Source organism: Grus americana, chromosome 4 (genome assembly GCF_028858705.1).
Source record: "Grus americana isolate bGruAme1 chromosome 4, bGruAme1.mat, whole genome shotgun sequence".
Taxonomy (NCBI): Eukaryota; Metazoa; Chordata; class Aves; order Gruiformes; family Gruidae; genus Grus; species Grus americana.
This window is the reverse complement of record NC_072855.1, coordinates 22,398,824-22,413,519: the sequence shown is the minus strand read 5'-3', so window position 1 is coordinate 22,413,519 and position 14,696 is coordinate 22,398,824. Positions and strand designations below refer to the sequence as shown.

The window sequence follows — 14,696 nt, the reverse complement described above, 5'->3', positions numbered from 1 at the left end:
GGAAACCGCTATCATCCCGACAAAGAACCAGAGACAGAATCTAACTCCGGTGTTGCTCCTGTGTCTGATAATGTGATCTCCATGACTGGAAATCTTCTTGATGTCCTTGTAGGGGGTGGAGATGGTATCAATCTCTCTGAGAGAGATTAGCACTGTCCATTCAGTTTCCTGCCTGGACATGAGAGAGAATGGACTAAAAGGCTAGAAAGTACCACAGCCCTCAAAGAACAGATGTCTCTTTTGAAAGAATTCCTGGTTTATAATAGGAGTTAACCAAGTATTTTCTGCCGCTTCTCAAATTTAGATATAAAACTGTTAAAAATCTTTTTCCACTACTCATCACGGAGTAAACCAGCGACGGATGCAGAGCTCATCATTAGAATGAATCGCGTTGCCTGCTTGCAGGAGGAGTTCTGTTCTGACAAATATCCACTGGGGCTCCAAAAGAGGCCTTTTTCACCATTTGGGGGACTTTATGTAAGCTATTTTGCTGAAACACCTTTGGCTCACCATTCCATAAATTTTGCAAGTTGAAGCAAAACAAACTGTGAGTGCTCTGTTTTCTGCCCCTTCTGTTCAGCAAGAAATGCGGAACTTCCTAAACGTTTTAAGCACGGACCACTGCTAGACTTCAAAGTGGTTTTGGACCACCCAACATTCACGTTATCAGAGTCTTATTAGAAAACATTACACAGATAACAAAGCTCTGAAAGCAAGTTGGAATATTATACCCTCACCCAGTGTGAAGACTGCAGCTTGTCAATCACTGACACAGTCACAGGAAGCCAGACTGGTAGCACAGACGGAAAGATGTTTTCACAAGCATATCTCACATTAATGAAGTTCACTGGATATGAGAGATTTTTAAAAAAATCATTTTCCTACTGGCTTCTTACACTAACTCCTCTCAAATACGACAGAAAGCTCAACCTTTCCATACATGTCTCAGATTTTACGTTAGCCTCTGTGTTCCTTGGGTTTGCCATCACTCTCACATGGGCATTTTGACTGAAGTTTATGATTTGCTCTAAAGGGCTTTACATGTTTGTTTACTGAAGTGGGATATAAATGAACAGAACATCAAAGTGAATGACTGAATATTAAATAAATCAAAAGCGCAGTTTCACAAACACTTAAAGTGGGAAAGTACCGCATTTACAAAACTGTCAAATTCATTATTCAATGTATTTACTCTCCTAACACTGATCGCAGACTCTGCAAAGGCAAGACTATCACTAGCGCAACACAGAAAGGTAGAACATTGCAAACCGCTTTGTTTTTCCCTCAAGACATTACAGTCGGGGACAGGTTAAGCTACACAGGACTACGCCTTTCTTTTCCACAAAAGCAGGTAGTCAGAGATGACAGACCTGTACAGAGCTGTACAACAGGGAGATTAAATTTTCACCACAAGTATTCAAGAATACTTTCCCATGGAGAAACAGGAAAACAAAGAAAAAACTGTTATGAGATGAAGAATGCAATAGTCACAGAGCAAAACGATGACTAATAAGAAACAGAGTAAAAAAAAGAACAGAGGTTTTAATCAGGAAAAAAATGGTAAAAAAAAAATCCAAATTAAAATTCTGATTCCAGTGAGGATTTCTGGACATCATTTAATTCCTATGATGTATGATTTCCTCAGCAGAACTACAGCACTGAGACACTGTGCTTTTTATATTAATAGACGCTGGTTTTTATATTAATAGAACATGATAAATGCCACTGCAATCAGTAATACCGACTTTCTCTTTCATCAGCTAGTGGTCTGGTGCTGATCAGATGATGAAATCAAGGAGGGTGAATTGGTAAACCAGCTGGAGAAAGCATTTCTAATATGATTTAAAACAACAGCAACAACAACAGAAACAGAGGAGCTTTCTCATTTTGTTTTAGCTCACTTCTATCTATAACAGTGTAATTTCATTTATGCCTATGAAAAGTGTGTATAAAATCCTTACCTAATACCTATACTAACCATAATTTATCCCCTCTCAAGGGGATAAATTACAGCACAAGCGAAATACAGGGGAGAGATCTTACTTTTCCTACGTCTTCCTCTGTATTTTTACAACAGGAAATATACATACACAACACATAAAATCAATATTTTTACTCCTTTCCACTCCATCAGTCAAATAACAAAATAATCAAAAAAGGGCACTACATCCCATTGTTTGTGATTTGAATTGACTGAATGAGAGTTTGACAAGTCTAAAAGGCCAGCAAAAGGCACACAGAAACTCCCTCATTAGATTTTGCACAACAGTGACTACAGAGAGCTATGAATGCACAGTACTATGAATAATAAAACATCTGTGAATTACATAATGTCACTAAGTACGTTCCAAATGGTATGCATATATTAACCCACAAATACAGGCTGGTACTTATTTAATACAAAATCAGCAAAAAAATAATGCTGTTTCTCAAAGGCCCTGGAAGTCCATTATGCTATCCAAATCTCACATATTACTCTGAGGAAAGTGATGCTATTGTTATATCACAATAAAAAATAGACACATCAACAGCTCTTAGTGACAGGTAGTGATATCTTTGGGAAATACACCAACTTTAATGAAACAGTTTAAGTAAATATAACTTCTTCTTGTACGTTCAACTGCCTGGAGTCTAAAAAGAACAAAATTAATATGAGGTAGTTTTATATATATTAAGACTCAATATTTTCACAACACTTCATACTGTCATTGAAAGGTACAGTCAAGCTACTAACACATAGCACCTTCTGACAATCAAAAAAACCTCCTCCTTTGTATCCCTGCAGACTGCACGCAGCGTGACTGGAACCCCTTGTTTTAGAAGCACACCACCACCATCCTGGTGATAAAGTATTTTAGGATTTGCATGCTTGCTGTTAGCTCTAATGAATGATGTGATGCTTTTTCATTGCTGAAGCCAGGCTTCTTATTAAGCAGTAGTCTTTTGACAGTGTAATATAGAAATGGATCAGTATTTATAAAGGGGAGTCAAAAACATGATTACTCTAATGTGTATTCTTAATGACTAGTTCAGAAACAGGAACGTAGGACTGCTGTTTCAAACACGAGTCTGAGACCCCTAGAGACTTAATCGAATATTATGTTTTGAAACATTACCTTTTTTCTGTCTCTCTGAAATTACCTACTCTTACAATTAGTAGAAACACATCACTTAATAAAAATACAAAGCATATGTTATTATTCTATTATAGGTTGATACCATTACATAGAAAAGTCTTTAATAAGGAGTAGCACACTGTTTATCCTCATCTAGTCGTACTTAGCATCAGACAATTTGCCAGTTTACCACACCGAGACCTGACTCAAAACCCACTGAAGTCACTGAGATGCTTTTTTCTTTTACTTTCTTGAGTCAGAAGTAGCCATTTAAAAAGGTAAACGCTGTTCACCCTTTCACTGCAGCACGCAGCACTCCAAGCCCATCTCACGACTGCCACCTCTCACGTTTTAACCTCCACGGTAAGTTAGTGTAGGAGAGGTTTATTCAGTACAAGAACTGAGGCTATTGGATTTATGAAATCAACAGATGGCCTCAGACAAAGTGTATTTAAAGGAGATTTTAATTTTTAATGAAAATATTTTGAGATTGGGTATGTAACCAAAACTCAGGTATGTATTTGATCTTATCCCAGAAATAATTCAAGACAGATCATCCTGGTTACCATATGGACTGTATTTCATTCCTCCTATTAAAAGTAGATTACAGAAGGGCTAAAGCTACTTATGATATTTCAAGCTTACCACTATTAATTTGAATAAGATAATAGATGAGGGAAGCATGATTGGCAGCCATTCCAGCTACACAAAGTACAAATCTCTTCAGCAGAATTTCAATGGATTGTAAAACTGAGTATCAAAAGATCTAGTGATAATTTGATCTTTCATTTTTTAATATAGTAATACTTCTTCAGGTATCATTATTCACTATATTTCTCTGTAGGAGAAAAAAATGCAATGTTTATATTCTGTCCTAAAATAAAATGCAGTATCATAAAGAAGTACTATGAAAATTTGGAAGTGTACACTGAGGTATTAGATATGTGCAACATAAAAAAGTCTGTTGATGTGCAAAACCCGTGAAATATACAGAGTGAGCTAGGAATTCGGTATCAGGTGCCAGCCATTGATGTCCATGTGTGGAGACTAGAATTCCAATTGCCTTTTCTTTCCTGGTTAAGGCATGTAGGGAAGCAGCCGCTGCAGCTGTACAGGCCCTGAGAGACAGATGCACAAGCCAGAGAGATGATACAGATGTCCAGAACCTTCCCACCTGCTGCCTGGCTGAATTCACACTGGTTATTGCAAGACGTGGATAACCATCTGTACATCTGTCTAGTACTGACACTTAAGGGTCATATTTTTTAAAGAGTTAATCACTGGAGTAAGTTATCGCGAGAGTTTTTGAAAATTCAACCCTATTTCCTACATGCACTATAATAGCTATTGTAATTCTCTCTTGGTGCAGTTCAACATGGCCAGAATATCAGAGAATCAGCAGAGTCAGTTCCTAGCACATTGTAAGAGAAATTTTTTACTGTATTTCATAGAATCATAGAATGGTTTGGGTTGGAAGGGACCTCAAAGGTCATCTAGTTCCAACCCCCCTGCCATGGGCAGGGACAGCCTCCACTAGACCACGTTGCCCAAAGCCCCATCCAACCTGGCCTGGAACACTTCCAGGGATGGGGCATCCACAGCTTCTCTGGAAATTGCCAATAAATTAGACAAAAATGAAATGCTTACGTTTCAAGGGTAGTTCTCTGCCTCTTTTTTTTTTAATCATAGTAATAGGAAAAATCAGTATTCTGAAAATGGCAAAGCTGAAATTATTACGCCAGAGCTCAAAATTCTGATTTTTTAGCTTCAACATACAAAAGCACTGCACATATGCAGATAAAGAATGTCCCAAAACTTTGCAATATTAGGGCATCAATCAGCAAATTTGCATTGACACTCGTAAATCATTAATAGTATTTACTTAAGCAGTCCTCATCATATCCTGTAATGTAAGCTGTCTTGTATCTATTTAATACACCAGACAGTTAAGGCACAGAAAGCTAAGGTGACTTCTTTAACCCCACCAAAGCAGGTCAGTGTCATCAGCAAGAATGCAATGCAAGATCCCCAATTCCCACTTCCCAGTTCTATTGACTAAACCACACTGTTGCAGATTATTCATTTGGAACGAATGTAGCTTATGCCATAAATGCAACCTTTACTGAGATAGGCAACAGGATAGAAATATGTCCTATTGTATGAATGTATTGTAGATATGTAGAAATCTGAAAAATAAAAAAAAATCAAGGGAATTCTAGAAAGTTAATAGACTAAATGACATTTCAAAAATCTTCCATCTTCTTTTAAGCCTTGCTAAGGTACCATCTTCTCGCATCACTTACAGTAACGAATTCTATAAAGCAGAGGTCCTGACATTACTGTCTGACTTCCCGCAGTTGTAAACCCTATTTTTTTTTGAAAGCTCTTTTTACCTTGGAATGTATTGCAATAAGCCACAAACCCAATCAAAGGAACTACAAACAAATTAATATAAAAATCACCCTAGCATGTATAAAAACAGTATATATTTGTCAAAAGTCATCCTACTAGAAATAACTTTTTGAGTGAAATCAAAATCTGTCTGGTGCTGCTCTAATTTCAGTTCTAATTTCAGTGAGAATGATTCAAAGCAAAGTGCAGAAGGCTGCACAGAAGTGCTCCACAACACAATACAAAATGAAATTGTGTTACATTTAAAATCTAGTGCTATATTTAGGAACTAAGTTTAATTTTTAAATGGGAGATTAAAATTTAAAATACAGTTTATTAGCATTGCACCTATGTTTTTACCCATTTATTATTTCAATATTAATGCCAGAAACTGACACCATCAACATTAGAAAAATAAAGGAAAACTAGAGACTGCTCCAAAAGAGTTTCTTGGGTTCAGCTTCCTGCATATACTTAAAAGTTCTTTGGGAATGCTCTGATGTCTGTACATAATACAGACACAAGCTTTGCTCAAGAGCTATGGCCAGATTCATAAAAATATCCAAACAGATCATCTCTGAAAGACAGCAAACTGAATTCAACAGGTAAGCAGCAATTATCAACTCCTTATCACCGCAAGATGCTCAGACCAACTTCACATACTTTAAGCATCTGAAAAACAAGGTGAACATGGCATGACGTCATGGCATGACATGAATTTTACAGCCACATGTAGCTGTACTGTTTGCACTCTCCTTACACTATCCGCTCTGCACTACAGATTCTTCATCATGCGTAGGAAACACCTGACTAATTGCACCAGGAAATCTACCCCTTTTATTCCACAACACTGCTTATAGCTGCTTCTTTCAGACTCCCTGGAGGTTTAATTCACAACTTTCTAATGCCCTCCACGGGGAGTATTTCAAGATGACGGATGGAAGCAGGATGAAGGCGAACAAGAAAAACACTGAGCCTCCCACAGCTTGTCTAGTTTCCTCTTTATAATGTAGGCTCCTCAGGACAAAGTTTATGTATAGCAGTGTCACTGCCAGCACTGAGTATATAATCAACGGTTTCACAATACTATTGAATTAGTTACTTCCCCACTACATCTTTTTTTCCAATTTGGTGAAAGTCTACCCACTAACAATGTCAATACATTCACACTTCACAGTCATGAAATACTCAAATAAAAACAAATATGCTATCTACATTTGAAACCATCATAAATTAATGTTTCTTTTGCTTCTCTAATATGATATTTTAGGAAAAAACGTAACCTACAAAATATTTTTTTTCTTAAATACAGCATGGTTAAATCTAAAGCATTCTTTGACTAAAGTGCACTGGAGTATATATACAGAACTGTCCCATATACATAATGATGAAAATTAATATCTGTTTCAAACAATTTGGCCAGGAGGCAGTTTATAGATGTTAAGCAAAAAAAGATTTGCTCTGAAAACCAGTTCTCCCAACTTCAGCGAAACAGAGGACATTATTTCTACAATACCATACTACTCTTTACAGACATTTCCATGGATCTCATCACCATACCTTATAAACAGTTCACAAAACAAAAATGATGAAACCATTTTCTCCAATCGAGGCAATGAAAATGTATTCTCTGTTTTCACAGGTGTAGCCCCAAAGAGGTGGGTACCAGTGGCAGACCTAGGAATGAAGACTGAATCTCCTGGTTTCTAGCCCTGCAACAGCTTTCTGCGCCTCCGTAGAAATGGCATTGCGAGGTTAGTGAAGTCAAACACATGAACTATCTTCTATCACTAGATGCATGCTAAAGCAAATCAAGTGAGATGAGACATTTCTACTTAAAAGTGTTCCATGTTAGCTGATAATAAATGCAGAAATGTTTTGAGCTTGAACACGTTTAAAGTTCCTCTGAGATCAAGTCTCTCTGTAGTCTCAGGGAGAGAGACACCAAAAAGGGTTTCATCCTAAATATTAGAAAAGCAACTCAGGCTGACATGAATGAGCGTCCAGAGATGCCTACTTCTCACCATAAAATCTCTCAATTGTGAAACTATACAGCTAGCTTAGATGAGGCACCAAGCTTGACAATAATCATAATCCACCCGTTAAAATCATGCACGTGTAACTTGTGCTAACTCCCTTCTTAGAGGTGGAAGCTGAGACCGGGGCAAGGCAGGCTAGAGTCATCTTTACTCCCGGTACACTTCTACCATTCTCACAATACAGGGGCGGATAACACAAGTACATCACCATTCTTCTCATTCACCATTCTTCTCGCAGTAAAAAGGAAAAGCAGACAGACATTTATGATGTAGAACTATGCCCACACAGTCTTCTGAGGTTACTTAGTCTATATACCACTCTTTTGCACGCATTTGCTAAAATCAGATTACCCTGAACAGTATTCAAAAAGTGACACTTTTTTCCAGAAACAACAATTGTCTGTGTACAGTTTCACAGTTTAAAGAAAGGTTATTTTGTGTCAAAAGCCAATATAAAGTCCTGCTACTTTCCTGAATAGGAACTCTGCAAAATGTAACATAAACAGATAATTAAGCCTGATAAGATACTACGGAGCTACAGAGCATAATTAGGTTTACTGAAATCCTTCAGAACATTTTTTTCCGTCATATTTCTCAAAGATACTATAAAAATAAATACAGTATTAATATGTATAAATAAATAATGGATTTTTTTTTTTTAAATTGGCTTGGTTGGCACTTGCTATTCAAAAAGGTGTTACTGGGCTAAACTGAGGTTGTTTAAATGTGAAAAGTAATCTGATTTGGAAGAAAATTAATTTTAAACTAGGTTTGAAAACATTAATGCCTTCCTTGAATTCCATTGCTGAAGACCACTGAGGGCTCTGTTGTAACTGTCAGGGGACATAATGAACTTTTTTTTTTCCCCCATTAGCATCATAACTCCCTTAGAAAGGGCAACAAACTGCTTTCCTGTGATAGATAGCTCTGATGCCATTTCTAGGAACTACAGACCAAAGGAAAACTCACTGCTGAACTAGTAATCTACCAGGGTGTGATGAAGAATAGTAATTGGATTGTGGTTTCTTCGTATTTTCAGACACATTCTAACTAAAACAAATAGCTTAATTTTAAACAATGAAACTGTGTAGGCATGTCCATGGTGGTAGAAAAGGTTATTTAAGGCATTGTACACATATTATACTCTTAATGCAGATTCTTGTAAAATATAGAAGCTGGAATGGCATTTCACATAATTATAATGTTTCCTAAATGTAATGTCAAAAGTCAAATAGAATGTCTGCAAGCACAATAGGTTATTTTTTCCCCCATGCAGAGGGAGATAATCTTGAGTTTATAAGTACGCATAAGAAGTATACTTTGGAAATGTAAATGTAGTCACTGCATTTGAGAGTACAAAGCCATCGTTTACCGGATCACCAAAATTCAGTCAACATAATGACTCTCAAACAGTAAAATGAGCAACACGTTAAAGTATGGATTATCACACCAGTGTTTGTAAACGGTGCGTGGATAAATGCAAGCCTCTGTGCTCACAGGCCTAAATGAAGCTTGCAGGAAGAATAGGGACAGAAGTTTTTAATAAGCCTGAGAAATCTCAAGAGAAGATTTTAAACTGTTTAATGAACCTTTCCAAAAACAATTGATTTAAATTATATCATTCACCCTTAGACTAAAACGTAGTCTAGGTGGTGGAAGTTTGCTTAATTTAATGCTTTAGTTTAGGTTTGACGAATAGGTTAGTAAACCGTGTACTACTGAGAAGACCATATCCACTTCTCCATCTACCTTTAAATTTGGGATTGGCAAGAGTGCCTCTACAAACCGTGACAGTACACAGTCCCCAGAAGCGTATAGCTTGTGTTTTAACCAGCTAAATGCGTATCACAACTTCCCTGATAGTTTGCTACTGACATATCTTGTTCTTTGGTGGTCTTGTATAAGAGAGACACGAAACTAAAGGGATACTAAAAGAAGAGTGGTCTTTACTCAAACAAGCAGTCTCACGGGGTTTATTCGGCCTGTTCATATGAGTAAGGCAAGTCAGATTTGGCTTTAAATGCTCTAACTTAAGCTCGTAAAAGGTAGGAAAATGAGAGGCATATGGATGTACTTTTTTTTCTCATCCACGTGGGACAATGGCAAACAGAAAGTAGACTGTCACTTGTCACAAATAGGCTTTCACTCCCTCATTCTGACAGAAAAAAAGACATCGCCCAACAATGAAGCAGCCGTAGGAGGCAAAGAGGAAAGAAATAGTTGAAAAAGGCTGTATCACCACTTGTAATTTTGTCTTGCAAGTTGATGTCACACAAGAAAAAAATCCTTCATTTGGTCTCCCACTGTTTTGCTGACCTTTCCCCATTGGTGTTGTAGCAGGAGGCAATATAAAAGTGCTTTTATTCCATACAAATTGCTTGGCTGCTAAACTCTGTGAAATCTGAAAATTACAGTAGTTGCACAATATTTTTCAAGGATCCTCTCTTGGTAATTGCTTCTGACCAGAAAATTAAATATAGAAGAATGAAATTGCAATGAACACAGAAGACACAATTTTGATTTCATTCCCGGTTGCAGAATACTTTTATTGAAATACAGAGTTGCTGAATCTGAGATAAGAATCTGACCAGAGATCCTTAACATTTCTCTTTACGCTCTCCAGGTTAAACTTCTTTTTTGTTGTTGTTGTTGTTTTGTTTTCTTACTAAGATAATGTCTATATTCAGAAAAAGGATGAAAATTTCACAAATATATTTGCATACTTAATGCTTCTATTTCTGCAAAAGTTACATGTTAAATATTTTTTTGTCTTTTTTTGTCATCTTTAGGAAAGCTTTGCAACTGCTCTGAACTCATGAAATATGGTCAATGGATTGCAGGTATTTCATATGCCATTTCTATCCATCTATTGAATTAAAGGAAAGGGCTAGAAAATGCAAAAGAAACAATTTGTATGCCAATTTTTCTGACAAAGCTGTTGCTACTAATTTTTACAGGTTCTTTGATATTCCTAAACAATGCGTGCCAAGTGAGAACAATACTTTTCTTGATCTCTTTTGCATCTTTTCCCTTCTCATTCCTGTATATCTTAACTTTAATTTCCTTTGTCTCTGTATTTTATTAATTTCCATAGGTTTCTTTTATGCAGAATTACTAAAGGTCTCAATGTGTTCTCTTCTCAATGAGTTCCAGACTAGCAATCAAGGTTAAATAAACAAAGCACATGTAGAAAACCCAAATCAATTCAAAAATGAAAGAATTGATTTTTTTATTTTAATTTTGCTCATTGATTTTGTTCACAGAAAACAAAATCAATATAGTAGCAGTATACAGACTTTGAAGTTTGATAATATATCTCAGTACAATAAAGAGGTCAAAGCCCCTACTGTATCATAAATTCCTCCACTTGGAACTAATTACCACAAGTGGAAAAAAGTGGCAGACAACCAGTTTTGGAGGGATAATCACAAAGGGTGAGATAATTCAGACAAAAATGCATAACAAACATGAGAGAAAAAAGCGTTTTTCAGCATTGTTGTTCACACAGCTGAAAAGCCATATTATGAAGGAAGGTAAGAAATAATATACACTTTAGTTACAAATATAATATATTTTCCTCACACAGTTACACCAGCTTTACATCAGAAACGTGAATGGGCTGAAGTTATGCTTTATTCATAAGAAAAAGAGCGTGTGGAAAAAATATTAATACTTAAAATACCCTCTTATGTTGTTCCTTATGATAAAGATGAAGGATATAAATGAATAAATTATTTAGGAGAAAATATTCAGCCTTTCCTTTCTCTGAATCATAAGCTTATATACTATATAGTGTAATATCCAAATATATATATAAAATAAATATAAAATTGATATGTGTATATATAAAATTGTATTTGGCGTATAGTCTTTGTCTTTACATGATGTATATAGCCTTATAGTGACTGCAGAGTCAGAGGTTTTCCCTACATGTGGTTTTGATACAACTGTACAATCCTTGGCACAATTATTCTGGTCTAGAGTGCTCTGACCAAGTGACTGTTGATTTCCCTATTCGCTATTCATTTGGTGTGTTTTGGTTTCTTCTCTGCATCTACCTCAATTTCCTCGCAGAGCCATTTTTTCAGCAAAATCTGAAGGACCCAAGACTGCTTCCCCTAATTCTTCTCCTCCTCACTTTGTCTCATGTCCCAGGTAGTACAAAGATTTTCAAATACTAAGACTGTATCTGGATTTCCAGAAATTCAGTCCTGAGGTATAAATTTTTTTCTTTGTCTGTCTAGCACATCATCAGGGTTGTTCATTTTTTCACAAATACTTCCTTGATTCAAATACTGAAAATTCAATCTTGTTCACACTCATCTCCCAGTTACTAATTAAAACAATCATCTAATCAAATTTCAGTCCTTTCAAAGATGGAACAAGCAGAAAACGGTGCGGTTTTTCATCCTATTCGTACTCCTAAATTAGATATTTCTCCACTTACGATCATTTCCGCTTACCAAACTTTCCTCACATGTCATTTCTTTTTCTGGTTTGGATTCTTGACTCTGTTCAGTATCTCTCCAAATGCATCCAAATTGTAATCCGAATCTCTTGTTTTCAGGGTTTTTTAAAATGATTTATCATGGAGGGGTTTTTTTTGTTTTGTTTTTTGTTTTGGGGGGTTTTTTTAATAGCTTTGCTTTCAAGGTCCACTTAGTTCTGCAGTAACCCTGCCCCCTGGGAATCAATTCTTAAGATGAGAGTAAAGAGAGTTCATGTATTTTGTGATCCAACGTCCCTTAGAGTTGGAGTTTTGTTTCATAAATAATTCACTTACGAGCACATACATTCATTTTACATGATTCCTCAATGTGGCCAGGGTGCTGCGTAGTCTGCACTGTATCCACCTACAAAAAATACAAAAATATATGTCTGCTTACCGGGATGTGAGTAGGGTTTGGCTAAACTAATCCTGCATCACGGATCTTGTAAGTGAGCAAAAAAATTCCTCTCTTCTCCCTTAGGTCCAAACATACTCCATAAAATAACTATTTGGCAGTGAAAACAGTTAGAATAGTGTTACATACCCTTCAAGTAAAAGAAGGAATTAAGTGAACTATGTCCAGGAACAAGATGGTTTTAAAACATAGAGAAATTGTAGTGATTTATATGTTCTTCCTTTTCTTACTTAGTGTTACTGCAGACAGAGTAAAAAATAATATAAATGTTTCAGGTATCAGTGACAAGCATAACTTTTCTCCATTAAGTGATGGGATAAATTACACAGTAAGTTCCTAATAATATCAGATAGTTGAAAGAAGCATAGAATAGGAATTTTCTAAGAAAACAAACAGGTAACTTTTCTTCCCCCCCCCCAAAAAAGGGGGAAGGGGGGGAGTGAGCAAGATTTGGAGAGCAACATACAGTAACAATTCTGTGAACATGTAAGTTATTGAAAATGCCAAGTATCAACCATTATGCTACAAGGTGGAGATAAAGAAAATGGAGAACTAGGGGAAAAGGTGCTTTCTTTGAATCCATTTGATCAACGCATTTACGAAGGAAACGAGACACCAAAGAGATATGCATGTCCACTGATAAACAGGGAAGGTTTCTGTCCAATACATTCTTCAAAAACAGCTCTTAAAATATCACTCCGAAACAGGTCATCTACACAGGGAATTTTAACCCATTGCCTGTTGGTTACACAACACGTTTGGTTGGCATTCACCAGACAGTCTTTGCAGCTCTTCCGGTACTTTTCTATTATTAATAATTTATATTTATTTTACATCACTCACCACTAACTTCTTATTTTCCAACATTTTAATGAATCACTTCTCCTAATCTATCACACATACGCAAAGTTAAAACAAAATTACACAAGTGTAGGATAGCAATGTCGAGCATCTTTACAAAGCAGCTTTTGCTCTATGAACATAATCCATAAAAGACTCCCAAATGTCCTCAAATAAGTAACGTCTGTTCCTCAATCTAAATATGATCTTCTTACAGGAAGCCATCTGGGACAAGCAAGCAAAACATTCTGCTTTGGTTGCAGAAGGAATATATTTACGCCTCAGTAAAAATTCTTCATCATCATCAATCCAATTATATGCAAATTTCTTTGTGCAGTTTCCACTATCTTAGCTTGGCTAAAGGGCAAAAATGCTAAACCGGCCAAAAAAGTTTCATGGAAATATCTATCTATCTATCTATCTCGATCGATCTCTCTACCTATCATTTAAGCACATTGGGTACCTCAAAGTTACTAACTTCAACAGTTATTCAAATTTATATAGAAAATAAATTTTGCTAACTTTAAGGAGAACACATTCACCAGAATAGCAGACTTGTCCATTCTGCAATTAACAGGGATCAGCTAACATGTATTTTAAATATCTTTCTCCAAGACACAAACACAATTGTGAGCATTGGGTGCAAGCATAAGATATTTCTGAGGTCAAAAAGGTTCATAAATGTAACAGTTTTTTTTTATAATTAGAGATCTCTTCTATGAGAGATACGCTATTTTTCAGTCAACAAATCAAATCAAAATCAGTGCAAGACAAAAGATTAAAAAAAAAACACAATTACCTGACACATACTAAACAAAATGTTGAAACTTTGTATCAAAAATGCAATACATTGTGTCCTCACAAGTTCAAATAATCATGGTGGTCTCGGCGTGTGCGTCTCCATCGCCTGCTGACGCAGTATAAAAAAGGAAGGATGACAGTGCAATTGGTTGTGCCTCTCTACATGGCATCTTAATGAGCAACAAAGTTGGTACCACTTGTCAATCTCAGGCACACACTACACAGGCATAGAGGGCAAACTGATGGAGGGGGACCTTGCACCTGCATTGCAAGTGCTACGCACCACAGGACGCCCTGAAGACAATGGGGGCAGACAATGCCTCAAAAAGATCAGTGGTGCACTAAACCGTGTACAGCAGGGCTCTAAATATAGACTCAAGTCAAATTCACACCCAGATAAACCCCTTCCTGTGGTCTGTGTCATTAATGTAGGTGCAGCCATACATAACGATTGATGGAAAAAATAGAAAATTATCTTTTCTCCTTCCCTAAATTTCTGTAAAATGAGCTGCTGTTTTCCTCACCTTTCTATAGGAGTTGAAGAATCTTGCTAATTTCCAGGAAACTGATATGACTGTCTTGTTCCTCCTCCCACTGCCTGGCAT

General features: G+C 36.4%; 1 protein-coding gene across 2 annotated transcripts in view; it reads right to left on the bottom strand.

The window, feature by feature from the left end:
* Positions 1-14,696, bottom strand: part of PCDH7 (protocadherin 7) — a 287,469-nt gene that overhangs the window by 217,869 nt on the left and 54,904 nt on the right. The window contains exon 3 of one of the 2 annotated variants that reach the window (XM_054824675.1): positions 12,340-12,399. The exons of the other annotated variant lie outside the window; for it this stretch is intronic. Coding sequence (XP_054680650.1) covers positions 12,340-12,399 — 60 coding nt within the window. The remainder of the gene's footprint in view (positions 1-12,339; positions 12,400-14,696) is intronic. 2 annotated transcript variants of the gene reach the window in all.